Source organism: Carya illinoinensis, chromosome 3, assembly GCF_018687715.1.
Source record: "Carya illinoinensis cultivar Pawnee chromosome 3, C.illinoinensisPawnee_v1, whole genome shotgun sequence".
Lineage (NCBI taxonomy): Eukaryota > Viridiplantae > Streptophyta > Magnoliopsida > Fagales > Juglandaceae > Carya > Carya illinoinensis.
Genome location: NC_056754.1, coordinates 2,592,757 through 2,605,313, shown reverse-complemented (window position 1 = coordinate 2,605,313; position 12,557 = coordinate 2,592,757). Strand labels below are relative to the sequence as shown.

Genomic DNA, 12,557 nt, shown 5'->3' with positions numbered 1-12,557 from the left:
GGAACCCTAAACTAATTTAGGGTTCCAAATCCGAAACCCTACAAACTGAAAAAAAAAAAAAAAAAAAATTCAAACAATCGGTTGAAACACAACAAGACACATGCACAATCACAATCCACGAATCCACAGCACACACATTCACAAATTCCCATCCTCCATCTTCGATTCAACCCATCATTCCTACAATCTCCAATCCAAAAAAAAAAAAAAAAGAGAAACAGGGACATAACAATGGAGTGACAAAGTTTTACCTTTGGTAGTATCACGCGACGGTGAGAGAGGAGGCTAGAAGTCTAGATTATTGTGCGTCTTGCAAGTGAGAGAGAGAGAGGAGAGAGAGAATGAGAGCAAGAGAGACTGAGAGAGGAGACCGAGAGACAGTTGGGACTCGAGAGACAGAGAGAGTTTCGAGAAGAATGGGGGGGGGGGAATTGAAGACTCTTAATGAAGCGACGCCGTTTTGTCATGGAGCGGTGCAAACGAGGTGGTACAGCGGGGTGCGGGGCCCCGCTGCCACCCCTAGGCCCTATCTTCATTTTCATTTTCGTTGCTTCCGAGTTCTCTCTCACTCTCAATCCCCCCATTGCTCATGCCTAGCGGCCAGCTCTCTATTCCCTCTCCCTGACTCTCCGTCTCCCACCCCGTCTCTCCCTTTTTTGTTGATCGTCGCTCTCTGCTCTCTCTGTTTCAGTTGCCTCCCTCGTTCTCTTAGTTGCCTCTAAGCTCCCTCAAATCTCTCACAGTCCTATGCTTGTGTGGTATGTATCTCTCGCTTGCTCTCTCAGTATCTCCTTTGAATTGTTAGGGTTATTGTGTTTGGAAATTTCTGGATCGATCTTGGTTATGGGTACATGCTGCTGCTAGGTCCACCTTTTTCAATGAGTCTGACTCGATTCTAACTCAACGAGTGCCCATTTCAAGTATATAGTTAGAGATGGACCTCCATATTGCTATTTTATTTGATGGTGCTGGCATAACTCAATATTCCAGCCATGTATATGCTTGATTGCAAATTTCTTGCCAAGCAAGATTGTTTGTGAACATAAAATAAATGAATAGGCACTATAATGTTCATTGTTATTTTAAGGGACCCAAAACAGTGTGGATCCACAATCTTATGCAAGTTCCTCAAGTCTTGATGTTTCTTATTTTTGGTACAGTTACGAGGGTTATCTTTGTCTACCAGTTGTGTTGCCTCTTGCAAATCATTCTTGGAGCTCCGGATACCCCTTTTCATTTATATTCTTTCCTATTAATGTTGGCCGCTGGGCTTATCCAGCAGTATCTCGGCCTCGACTTGAATATCGGAGCCTAAAACTGGGCCCACATTGGCTTTGAAAACACACAATAGTTTCAATTTCCCGCCAAACACCCTCCCCCATGTTTTTCCAGTTTATATCTAACTTTTTTTTTTGCAAGAAATGTTAATTTGTTGCGTCCGAATTCCATTTCTCGTGGAACCGGAAACAAAAGCTTAAGGAGGCAGAGCCAGCAGTTAGTTGACTCGGAAAAATGGGGATGGAAGCGCACGACGAGTTGATGGCCGATGGGTCGGACCCTGTCGAGAGAAGATCCCAAGCCCCGAGGCTGTTCATCAAAGAGATGGTCATGAGGAACTTCAAATCATACGCGGGCGAACAGCGCGTCGGCCCTTTCCACAAGGTTAGTGTCCGTATTACCTCTTCTTCTCTTCTCTTCTCTTCTCTTCTGAGGAAGTCTGATTTTAGTATTTTAGAAACTTAGGGTTCAGTTTGGATGCTGAAAAAACGGTTGGGAAATTAAGGAAAGTTTGATATTGATATGATGCAATTTTTTAATTAGCTCCTATAAGTGGAGAGGAGTTCTAGTAAATTCAACTGAGAAAATACTCGCGCTTGAATCTGTTTTAATATATGTATGCGTGGTGACCCAGAAAAAAAATGCAGACTCTCTCGCTCTCTCTAGCCTCTGCAGTATTTATAATTTTCGTTTCTTTTTTTTGGGGAACCAGAGCTTTTCAGCAGTGGTTGGACCTAATGGAAGTGGTAAAAGCAACGTGATAGATGCAATGCTGTTTGTATTCGGGAAGCGAGCTAAGCAGGTTCAATGGACTTAGTTTCTCCACCTTCTTAATTTATGTATAAATAGTTTATAATTACTCAGGAGAATCCTTTACTATTTCTTTAATGAGAAATTATGGGTCCTTTACTTCTTGAGCTATTATAGATACTTCATTCCAGTATTATTCTGTGGTTGGGTTTGCTCTTTGTGTCAATATTTCTTGGATTATTTGCACAGATGCGACTTAACAAAGTTTCAGAGCTCATTCACAATTCAACTAATCACCAAAATTTGGAGAGTGCTGGTGTTTCTGTACATTTCCAGGAAATCGTTGATCTGGTACCTGAATTCAACTTTTTTTAGATGGGTTATGTTGCATATAAGTAATCTCTTTTATTTTATTTTTTCTATTTTCCTTTTGTTTCGTTGCTGGAAAAAAAAGGTAAGAATAAAGGAAGTAAATTTAACTTAAACCATTCCATTTTCTGAGTCTTGCGTGTGATCTTTGTTTCCTGTAGTTATCATAATAAATCTATTTTTTTTATATGTTCGTACACGATAATCAAGTGGAGAATTTTAGGGATTTTAGTTTCATAAACCTGTTTTAAATTATTACAGGATGATGGATCATATGAAGCTGTTTCAGGGAGTGATTTTGTGATTAGCCGGGTTGCCTTTCGTGATAACTCCTCTAAGTATTATATCAATGACCGTCCAAGTAATTTTACTGAAGTTACCAAGAAACTGAAAGGGAAAGGAGTTGACCTTGACAACAACCGTTTTTTGATTCTTCAGGTTCGGGGTAGTTCTTGTGCAGTGTTTGTAGTTTGAATAAGAAGCTTGTTTCTATGTGTTCTGGAATTTTCTTGTTGGGTGTTGCCAGGGTGAAGTCGAGCAGATTTCACTTATGAAGCCAAAATCTCAAGGACCTCATGATGAAGGTTTTCTTGAATATCTCGAGGACATAATTGGGACTAACAAGTATGTTGACAAAATCGATGAATCATACAAGCAGTGAGTACATTGTCTACTTCTTAACTCAGTTGAATATTTGCTTTCCTATTCCTGCTCAATACATTGGCTTCCTATTTTCCTATATGTAATAACTGATTACCTGTATTAGTGTTAACTACAAGTACAAATTCTTAGTTATCTAAAAATTGTAATTTACTTGAAAAAAAAGCATTGAAAATTGAAACCCAAGTAATGGAAGTATCATTTGCAACTGTATGGCTTATAGGGTACCCTTTCTGTTGGTCTCTAAAACATATTAATTCAAAGTGCCAACTCTTTGATTTCACGATACCCAGTGTTCTTCATGAGTTTGAGGTGTATCCTCTTGGATGGTGCTGTACTGCTGTCCTTATCAAACTGGATTTATTTTTTATTTATTTATTTATTATGTTAAGATATATTTTCCTTTCCCATCACTTACCAAATATTTCCAATCCTATACAGCTTTTATACATTCTGTGCAGTTTCAAATATGTCCTCACCTTGTCTGCTCCTTTTTGGTTCAAATGAGTTTAACATTCCTGGTTGCACTTTGTCTATTTCTGATACTTCTTAATGCTCCATTGGTCTCATAGGCTAGAATCGCTAGATGAGAGCAGGTCTGGGGTGGTGCAAATGGTTAAGTTGGCAGAGAAAGAAAGAGATGGCTTAGAGGTAAGTAGACAGTATTGAACATAAACCCTCTTATGTTTGACTCATCAATTATACTTATAAAAAAAAAGTATTGACTCATCAATTAAATTTTTGTTTACCAATAAAAAAAGTTTGATTAATCTGTTCTCATATTTTATGTGACAGGACGTGAAGAATGAAGCGGAAGCATACATGCTGAAAGAGTTGTCCCTTTTGAAATGGCAAGAGAAAGCCACTAAATTGGCCCATGAAGATACTGATACAAATATGGTTGAATTACAAGCAAATGTTTCTAGTTTAGAAGAAAATCTGAAGACTGAAAGGTATATGCTTCTACATCTAGGGATTTTACCATATTTAGTCGAAACAAAAAGTTGGACCTGATGAAACTTTGACATCTCAAATTAGGGAGAAGATCCGAGAAAGTAATAAAATGTTGAAGGAGCTAGAAACTGTGCACAACAAGTACATGAAGAGACAAGAGGTCAGCAGAGTATTTTTTTTTTTCCATAAACTAATGCCTTGCCTATTGAAATTGCCATTATATGATTGTCTCAATGTGAGGAAAGTATAGTAGTATATATTTTCAGGTAATGTGCTTGACGCTCTTTGAAATGACATGTCTACATTGAGTGTAATTGCACGAATTCAATTTGTTTTTACTTGAATAACTTCTAATGTAGCTTATGTTGTGAATTATTAGGAACTTGATAATCAACTCAGAAGTTGTAAGGAGGAGTTTAAGGAGTTTGAACGCCAGGATGTCAAGTATCGGGAAGACTTGAAGCACATGAAGCAAAAGATCAAGAAACTTGAGGATAAACTGGAAAAGGTGAGGAAAAAATTGTTTAGGTGAACTGAGCACACATGTTTTTACCTTTTGACTTCCCATTTCAGGATTCATCAAAGGCTGTTGACTTAGAAAAGGAGTGTGAAGACTCGACAAATCTGATCCCTAAATTTGAGGAAAATATTCCAAAACTGCAAAAGCTCTTGCTGGATGAGGAGAAAGTCTTAGAGGAAATTAAAGAGAATTCTAAAGGTAATTTTCTCTTTTCAATCATGTAAGATTCATTACATTTTTTGCAATTTATCGGAATTTTCAAACAGAGTTTCTCAAGTCACAGTTTTTTCTCTCTCTCTCTCTCTCTCTCTCTCTCTCTCTCTCTAAATGCCATTCCTTATAGGGCAAATAAACTTTGGCTATTTGATTATTGATAATGAGTTCATCTGTCAAATTGTCTAAATTCAAAAGCAAGACAAAATTACATAACATTGAGTTGTGATATTTCGAGTTTGCATGGTGACATATATGATTCATATGGCTTAAATTACTATGCGGGGTACACCTGTTTTTCAAAAACTCTTTATTGATACTCTACTTGCATTTGGAAGTTATATTTGCTTTTTAATTTTATAGGGAATCTCAGTATCATTTTTAGGTGGTAGTAGGACTTGGATTTTTGGATTTTATCTTTTTCGCATGCCTCACTGTCCGAAATGGTTTTTCCCTCGAAATCATCAACACATTTCAAGTTAGTGTTGGTTTGTATTGGCTTTTTTCTCCTAAAGTTAGTTGATCATCTGTGTTCAATTCGTCCTGGGTGTACACAAATATTAGGCCTTTGGTTTTGTTTAATGCATAGCTTCTTTAAGAAATGAAGAACCTGTAAGCAAAATATTTCTTCCTTAATGTTTTCCGTTTTTGGTTGAGGAGAGAGAGAGGGGGGGTTAAGTAAGTTTTGAGCCCCAATTGCACACTGTTCCGATTCTGCTATTACATTTATTGTACAGAATAATGCCTCCGTCCCATTCCCTGTCCATTCTTCTTAAGATTTATGTAGGAATTGGTCATACTTTGATAGCTGTCTATTCTAACACCATAATTGGACAATCAAAAGGAAAAAAAAGAAGAAGAGAAAAACCATTTGCTCAAACAGCATATACAGGAAATATTTCCATTTTTTTTCCCCATGAGATAGGAGCAGAGAACCAGGTAAAGAACCAAGAAATTTCTCGTGTAACTCGTTTTTTTTTTTTTTTTGGTATCCTATGTATTTGGGGAATGGGGTGCTATTTGTTGAAGAGTTAATCCCCGTTTGGTGTTATATGAAATGTTACTTACCTGTGATTGGTTGGTAAGCAGTTGAAACTGAGAGATATCGTGCTAAGCTTGCAAAAGTTCGTGCTGAATTAGATCCTTGGGAAAAGCAACTGATTGAACATAAAGGAAAACTTGAAGTTGCATGTACAGAAAGCAAGCTGTTGAGTGATAAGGTGAGGTTGGTGCTTTGATATTGTCTTGCCAATTAGCTTTCACATATGCACTAGCTATTTCCAAGTGTCCCTTATTTTCCTTTTCTCAAATACAAGTGGAAAAAATTGCACCAAGCATCTTCATTTTTGTGATATTTGAAAGATGAGTTCCTTTGAATTACTGAAGTTTAACGTGATGGTTATTATGGTTTGACTCCTAGAAGACTTGCATCCTCTTCAATTGACTATTGGAGTCCATCCAGTCTATTAACGTAGATATATCAAACAAAAATTCAGAGTTCTGATGAGGGCCTACTACTGATATTCGATATTCATACTGTTGAGATTGTCATTTAGTTGGCTGAAAGCGATGGTTGAATGTTTCAGCATGAAGCTGGTTGTGCAGCATTTGAAGATGCTCAAAAGCAGATGGACAATATAGTGGGGAAAATAAAAGCAAAAACTGCACGCATTGCAAATATTCAATCAGATGTAGGAAAGAACCAGCTTGAGGCATTGGAAGCTCGTAAACTGGAACAAGTATGTGTTTTCGTGATGACCATTTAAATTCAAGTTCTCTTGTTTTACATATAGGGGAAATTATGATAGCACTTGAACCTCTTGCAGGAATGCATCAAAGAACAAGATGCACTGATTCCTATTGAACAAACTGCAAGACAGAAGGTTGCAGAACTAAAGTCTATCCTTGACTCTGAGAAGAGTCAGGGATCAGTTCTGAAAGCTATCTTGCAGGCTAAGGAGTCCAATCAAATCAGGGGAATATATGGTCGAATGGGTGATCTTGGTGCTATTGATGGTATGTCTTCTGCTTATGATTAAATATATTATCTGTATTTCTTCTTTCCATCTTTTCCAGCTTCAGTCAATAACCTTCTTAAGTCTTTGAACTTGAGTGAAAATTACAATCAATCAATACCTAGTGAAATTATTTTTGGGTTGGCGTTTCCTAACATTTCTTTTCCTACATGTACAAACAAGTGTGATTTGCGATTGTTGTTTTGTGAACGTTTTATTTGGTGTAGTATGTTTAATGCATCTCAAGTACAAACAACAACACTGATTTGCGTTTGCCTTTTTCTTTCCAATTCTTGGTGCAGTATGTTTAATGCCTCACAAGCTCAATATTTTCTTTGGCCTATATTGCAGTGATGTCATACTCCATACATTTTTATCAGTTTATTTCCCGGTGCTCACTTCCTTGTGATTGTTTAATTGCAGCAAAATATGATGTTGCTATATCAACAGCATGTCCAGGACTTGACTATATTGTAGTGGAAACAACCAGTGCTGCACAAGCATGTGTTGAGCTACTTCGGAGGGAGAATCTTGGCATTGCAACTTTCATGATATTGGTATCACTTAAATATTATATGATTTGCAGGAACTTATACTGCCCAAACACCTACTTTAATGTTTCAAGTACTTGATATGCCTTGTTTACTGTGAGTTTGAGTTCTAGACTGGTTCAGTTGGGTCCTTTAAAACTTTGAAAATTGTCAGAATGTGATGACAGAAATCTTTGAATCTTTTGGACTGAAATGCAGATGATTCTGTATGCATTAGTTTGATATATCCAGTTTTTATACCACTTTAGTTTGAAATTATTGTAACAAAAGAAAATATGGGGACGACAAAGCTAATACTTACCTATTGTTACAAAAGTTTATTCTTAACATTCTGGAGATGTGCAGCTAAAAGTTCACATGGTCAAAGTGGTTTTGAAATTTTAACAACAAAACCTTCTAGGAATTTAAAGCCGATCAATTTATTAAAGGATGGTTCAGGTTTGGTGGCCACTTAGTTGTTAATTGTAGGCAGTATACTCTTTTATCTTTTCCTTCATATACAATATACCCATATATTTGAATAATACCACTTGAAGACTCATAAAACTACAACTATTTTTTTTGTTTTTTTAAACTTCACATCCCAGGAGAAGCAAGTTGCTCTTTCACCCAAGTTGAAGGAGAAAATAAGCACTCCGGAGGGAGTTCCACGCCTTTTCGATTTAATTAAAGTTCAGGATGAAAGAATGAAGCTTGCCTTCTTTGCGGCATTGGGAAACACTGTCGTAGCTAAGGATCTTGACCAGGTAGTTCTCATTTTCATTTAAATCTGAGGATTATTCTCCTGATTTTTAACTGTAAAAGAAAACATTGTTATTCTCCTGATTTGGGGGTTGTTCCTATATCAGAGAGTATAATAGCCAATTTTAGACACTAAGTGGACCCTAGGATTTTGTATGGTAGATTGGAGAATGCCCATTATGGTTCAATTCGTTTCAGCATTTAATTAGACAACTTTACCAATAAAAAGGCATTTATTTAGATAGCTTATGTTTTCCAATTTTCAGGCAACACGTATTGCATACAATGGAAACAAAGAGTTTCGACGAGTGGTAACACTTGATGGTGCACTTTTTGAAAAATCTGGTACAATGAGTGGTGGGGGAAGTAAGCCTCGTGGTGGTAAAATGGGGACATCTATTCGAGCTGCAAGTGTGTCCGGAGAAACTGTTGAAAATGCCGAGAAGGAACTGTCTACAATGGTTGAAAAGTTAAATAGCATTCGGAAAAGAATTGCCGAGGCAGTGCAACGTTACCAGACATCAGAAAAAGAAGTTGCATTCTTGGAGATGGAATTAGCTAAAACCCAGAAAGAGGTATTGCTCATTCAGGGACTTTGCAAGGGACCTTTTAATAGATATATTTGAGGGAATATGATGCATTTTGAAGTTTTGTTTGTCAACAGATTGACAGTTTGAATTCACAACATCATTATCTTGAAAAACAACTTCGTTCCCTGGAGGCTGCATCACAACCTGGGAAGGATGAGCTTGATAGGTTGAAGGAGCTTAAGGAATTAATTTCTAATGAAGAAAAGGAGATTGATAAACTCATCAAAGGGTCTAAAGAGCTGAAGGAGAAGGCCCGTAATGAACTTTATTTTGTTCTGTTGTTCTTGCATGTTGCAGCATAATTATTACTCAATAAAATTTAGGCTGGTTGCATTCCCTGTTTGTGGTTGATGTTCTGGCTTCCCTACTATGTTGCCTTTTTGCTTATTATTTATTTGTGAAGGACATTGCATTATGATATCTCAGTTGGTTGACTTGTGCTTAATTTTCTCGGCTATAGGCTTTGGAGCTTCAGAATTCTATAGAAAATGCTGGTGGTGAAAGGTTGAAAGCACAGAAGTTAAAGGTCAATAGGATTCAAGCTGTAAGTATGTGAAACACTATGAAACATCCATTACTACAATTGAGTGAGTGCTAATTGATGCTACCGAACTGTTAGGATATTGACAAAAATAGCACAGAGATCAACCGCCACAGAGTTCAGATAGAAACTGGTCAAAAATTGATGAAAAAATTAACGAAAGGTATTGAGGACTCAAAGAAGGAGAAAGAAAGACTTGTTGAGGAGAAGGAGAAATTGAGAAGTGTCTTCAAAGAAATAGAGCAGAAAGCTTTCATTGTTCAAGAGAATTATAAAAAAACACAGGAGGTTTTTTATTTTCATCTTTTATTTTTATTAGAAATTATTGTAAAACAAAATTTTCTCTTACTGTTAAATGACTTTTTGTTTTCCTCTGGTACAGCTGATTGATCAACATAAAGATGCGTTAGATGAAGCAAAATGTGATTACGACAAAGTGAAAAAGACTGTCGATGAATTACGTGCATCTGAGGTATTGTGCTAATTCATGCATCTTTATGTTTCCTCTTGTTTGTGTCATGTTTTCTGTAACATTTGTAAGATTACTCCATGATGGCACAGGTTGATGCCGACTACAAGTTACAAGACTTGAAGAAAGCATACAAGGAGTTGGAATTGAAGGGGAAGGGTTACATGAAAAGGCTTGATGATTTGCAAACTGCTCTTGCAAAGCATCTGGAACAGTAGGTCTTTTCTGGATAACTTTTTGGAAATGGGTTTCTTTGATTTTGAAGGATGCTTAACATCAGACACTGGTTGCAGAATTCAGAAAGATTTAGTGGATCCTGAAAAGCTTCAGGTGACCTTGACAGATCTAAGTCTCAATGAGGCTTGTGACCTAAAGAGTGCCCTTGAAATGGTAGCATTGCTGGAAGCCCAACTGAAGGAGATGAATCCAAATCTTGATTCAATCTCAGAGTATGACTTTTTCTGTTATTCTTTATATCCATTTAAAGTTGAGTTTACCTCTTCAGCACTACACTGCTAACATCATATAACTGTTAGATTTCGGAGAAAGGTTTCATTATATAATGACCGAGTTGAGGAACTAAACAAGGTCACTCAACAGCGTGATAACATAAAGAAGCAGTATGATGAATGGAGGAAGAAGAGGCATGCTCATTCTTCTTTACTTTGATTTCTGATTTGTGGTCTTAAATATCCACTTCAGTTTTTTGGTTTTTTACTGAACAGAATTCAGTATCCTACAGATTGGATGAGTTCATGGCAGGATTCAATGCAATATCGTTGAAGCTAAAGGAGATGTATCAGGTTTGTGAATGGATCCCTCTTGCACAAATGTTAACTGAATTATAAGCTCTGCTGTCTTATTTTTTGAACACGACTTGAATGTGCGTTAAACAGTTTGAAGTGGAAGTGTTATGGCTGGAGCCATTTTTATTATGGTGCTGACTTGTCTGCCATTGGATATTTTCATTTTTGATAAAGATTTAACAAAGCGGAATTTTTGTTGGTTGGATGGACTCTTTAGGAGTTGATTAGGATGTGTGAGATATTTTCTACAGTTATCTCTAGGTTTGGGTTCAGCATAATTTGTCCGAGCCATATCAACACAATTCCTATTTAAAAAACCTTACATCTTTGATGCAGCTCCTCCATTTGCAATCAGTTGGGGCCTTTCATTTTGATGCTACTTGTGTCATCCTTTTTTATTTTATTTTATTTTATTTTTTATCTTGTGCTGTATGCATCTGGTAATTAGTGATTGTACCATGGTTTTCATAAACTTGCAGATGATCACACTTGGAGGCGATGCAGAACTTGAGCTAGTGGACTCTTTGGATCCTTTCTCTGAAGGTGTTGTTTTCAGTGTCAGACCACCAAAGAAGAGCTGGAAGAATATTGCAAATTTATCGGGTGGTGAAAAGGTTATATTGCAATATCATTGACTTTTCCCCTTTTTCCGGCCTCAGATTTCCTAGGACAAGAATTCCTGAAAGTAATATAATTTTGTTATTTTTACGTCTTTCAGACACTCAGCTCACTGGCCCTTGTTTTCGCACTTCATCACTACAAGCCAACTCCGCTTTATGTGATGGATGAAATTGACGCTGCTCTGGGTAATTTTCCTGTATCCTCTTTCATATGTGTGTATATATATATTTTTTATCAGCATCTTTCCTTTTACCCGTTTTTTCTCCAGTCGCTCAAGTTCCTTCCATGTGCAGACTTCAAAAATGTTTCTATTGTTGGGCATTATGTGAAGGACAGGACAAAGGATGCTCAGTTTATAATCATAAGGTAGGTTCGATGACCTCTGGCGTTTCTTGCGAGTTACTTAGTTTCTAACGGTGTAAATTGTGTTATCTTTTATGCTATGTGCAGCCTGAGAAACAACATGTTTGAATTGGCCGATCGACTCGTAGGTATCTACAAGACTGATAATTGCACCAAGAGCATTACAATTAACCCAGGGAGTTTTGTAGTATGTGAAAAAGCTGCCTGAAGATGAGTTTGGTTTTACTTTTACTGTCATTCCTTGATTAACGGTCCCCATGTCAGGATCCAAAATTATTTATTCGATTCTATTCTAACCAGCTTACAGATATCAACTGCATATTTAATTTTTGAACACATCGATATATATTATGTATGGCAGCTTTTCCTTTTAGGCACAATTAGTGTATGAAGCTGACATGAATCGACGCTAAATAACAAAGTCCTGAACATTGTCCAAACAAAAATAGATTTGCTGCCAGTAGTGCGCCTATAATATCTTTGGTGGTGCCTTCTAAAGCTTGAAATGGAGAGACATGGTGTGTTTGATTGAACTATATGTAAGTTAGTTGCTGGAATTCCATAATATCTCATGGCCGTTTTACTTCACAGTTCTTTATTTGATTCAATGCGCGCATCGATTCAATCTCACGGATGCAAAATAATAATAATAATAATTATTAATTGCACAATGGAATTGTACTAGAACTCTGAAACTGTTTTTTCGGACTAGCCAAAACTCAACCCAATTATCTAGTAGGATTCTCAAAACTGGCCATCCTTTTTTCCTGGAGTTATGATCATTCATTAGTTCACTGTCAACGTTGTCGAATGCTATATCCTGACAAAAATACCTCACTCTTTGGCATCTTTTTCTAAAGTGACTCTAACAATGTATTATCCTGTTCTCTGCATTACTGCTAACTATTACTTATTATCTGTATTTCTTTTCTTTTGAGATTGTGAGTTGTTTTGTTTGGTCTAATGACTTTGAAAAACTACTGTATCGAACAGTCACTCCTTGGGGTTTTCGCCTAAATGAGAGCGGCTAATCTATCTAATGATATTCTTATTATTATTATTCTGTGAAATCTTTGGTTTCACTACTTTCATTAATATATAATATATTTTTGCAAT

The 12,557-nt window shown here is 36.8% G+C and overlaps 1 protein-coding gene across 4 annotated transcripts; it reads left to right on the top strand.

Moving 5' to 3' along the window:
• Window positions 1-628: 628 nt before the first annotated feature.
• On the top strand, window positions 629-11,821 carry LOC122302455 (structural maintenance of chromosomes protein 4). 4 transcript variants are annotated; one of them, XM_043113717.1, is made up of 29 exons: window positions 629-758; window positions 1,420-1,662; window positions 1,991-2,080; window positions 2,278-2,379; window positions 2,659-2,835; window positions 2,924-3,054; window positions 3,630-3,708; window positions 3,853-4,010; window positions 4,096-4,171; window positions 4,391-4,519; window positions 4,585-4,729; window positions 5,834-5,964; window positions 6,331-6,483; window positions 6,571-6,760; window positions 7,183-7,316; window positions 7,898-8,056; window positions 8,318-8,626; window positions 8,716-8,892; window positions 9,102-9,185; window positions 9,261-9,470; window positions 9,565-9,654; window positions 9,744-9,865; window positions 9,945-10,100; window positions 10,188-10,295; window positions 10,394-10,454; window positions 10,937-11,071; window positions 11,176-11,263; window positions 11,372-11,444; window positions 11,529-11,821. In XM_043113717.1, the coding sequence occupies exons 2-29, from the start codon at window positions 1,513-1,515 to the stop codon at window positions 11,647-11,649; spliced, it is 3,738 nt and encodes a 1,245-aa protein (XP_042969651.1). In that variant the 5' UTR covers window positions 629-758; window positions 1,420-1,512; the 3' UTR covers window positions 11,650-11,821. The 4 variants fall into 4 exon arrangements, with proteins under 4 accessions (XP_042969651.1, XP_042969653.1, XP_042969652.1 ...); XM_043113716.1 differs by lacking the exon at window positions 629-758 and having other exon boundaries at window positions 1,222-1,662; XM_043113718.1 differs by lacking the exons at window positions 629-758; window positions 2,278-2,379 and having other exon boundaries at window positions 1,221-1,662.
• The last annotated feature ends 736 nt before the right edge of the window (window positions 11,822-12,557 follow it).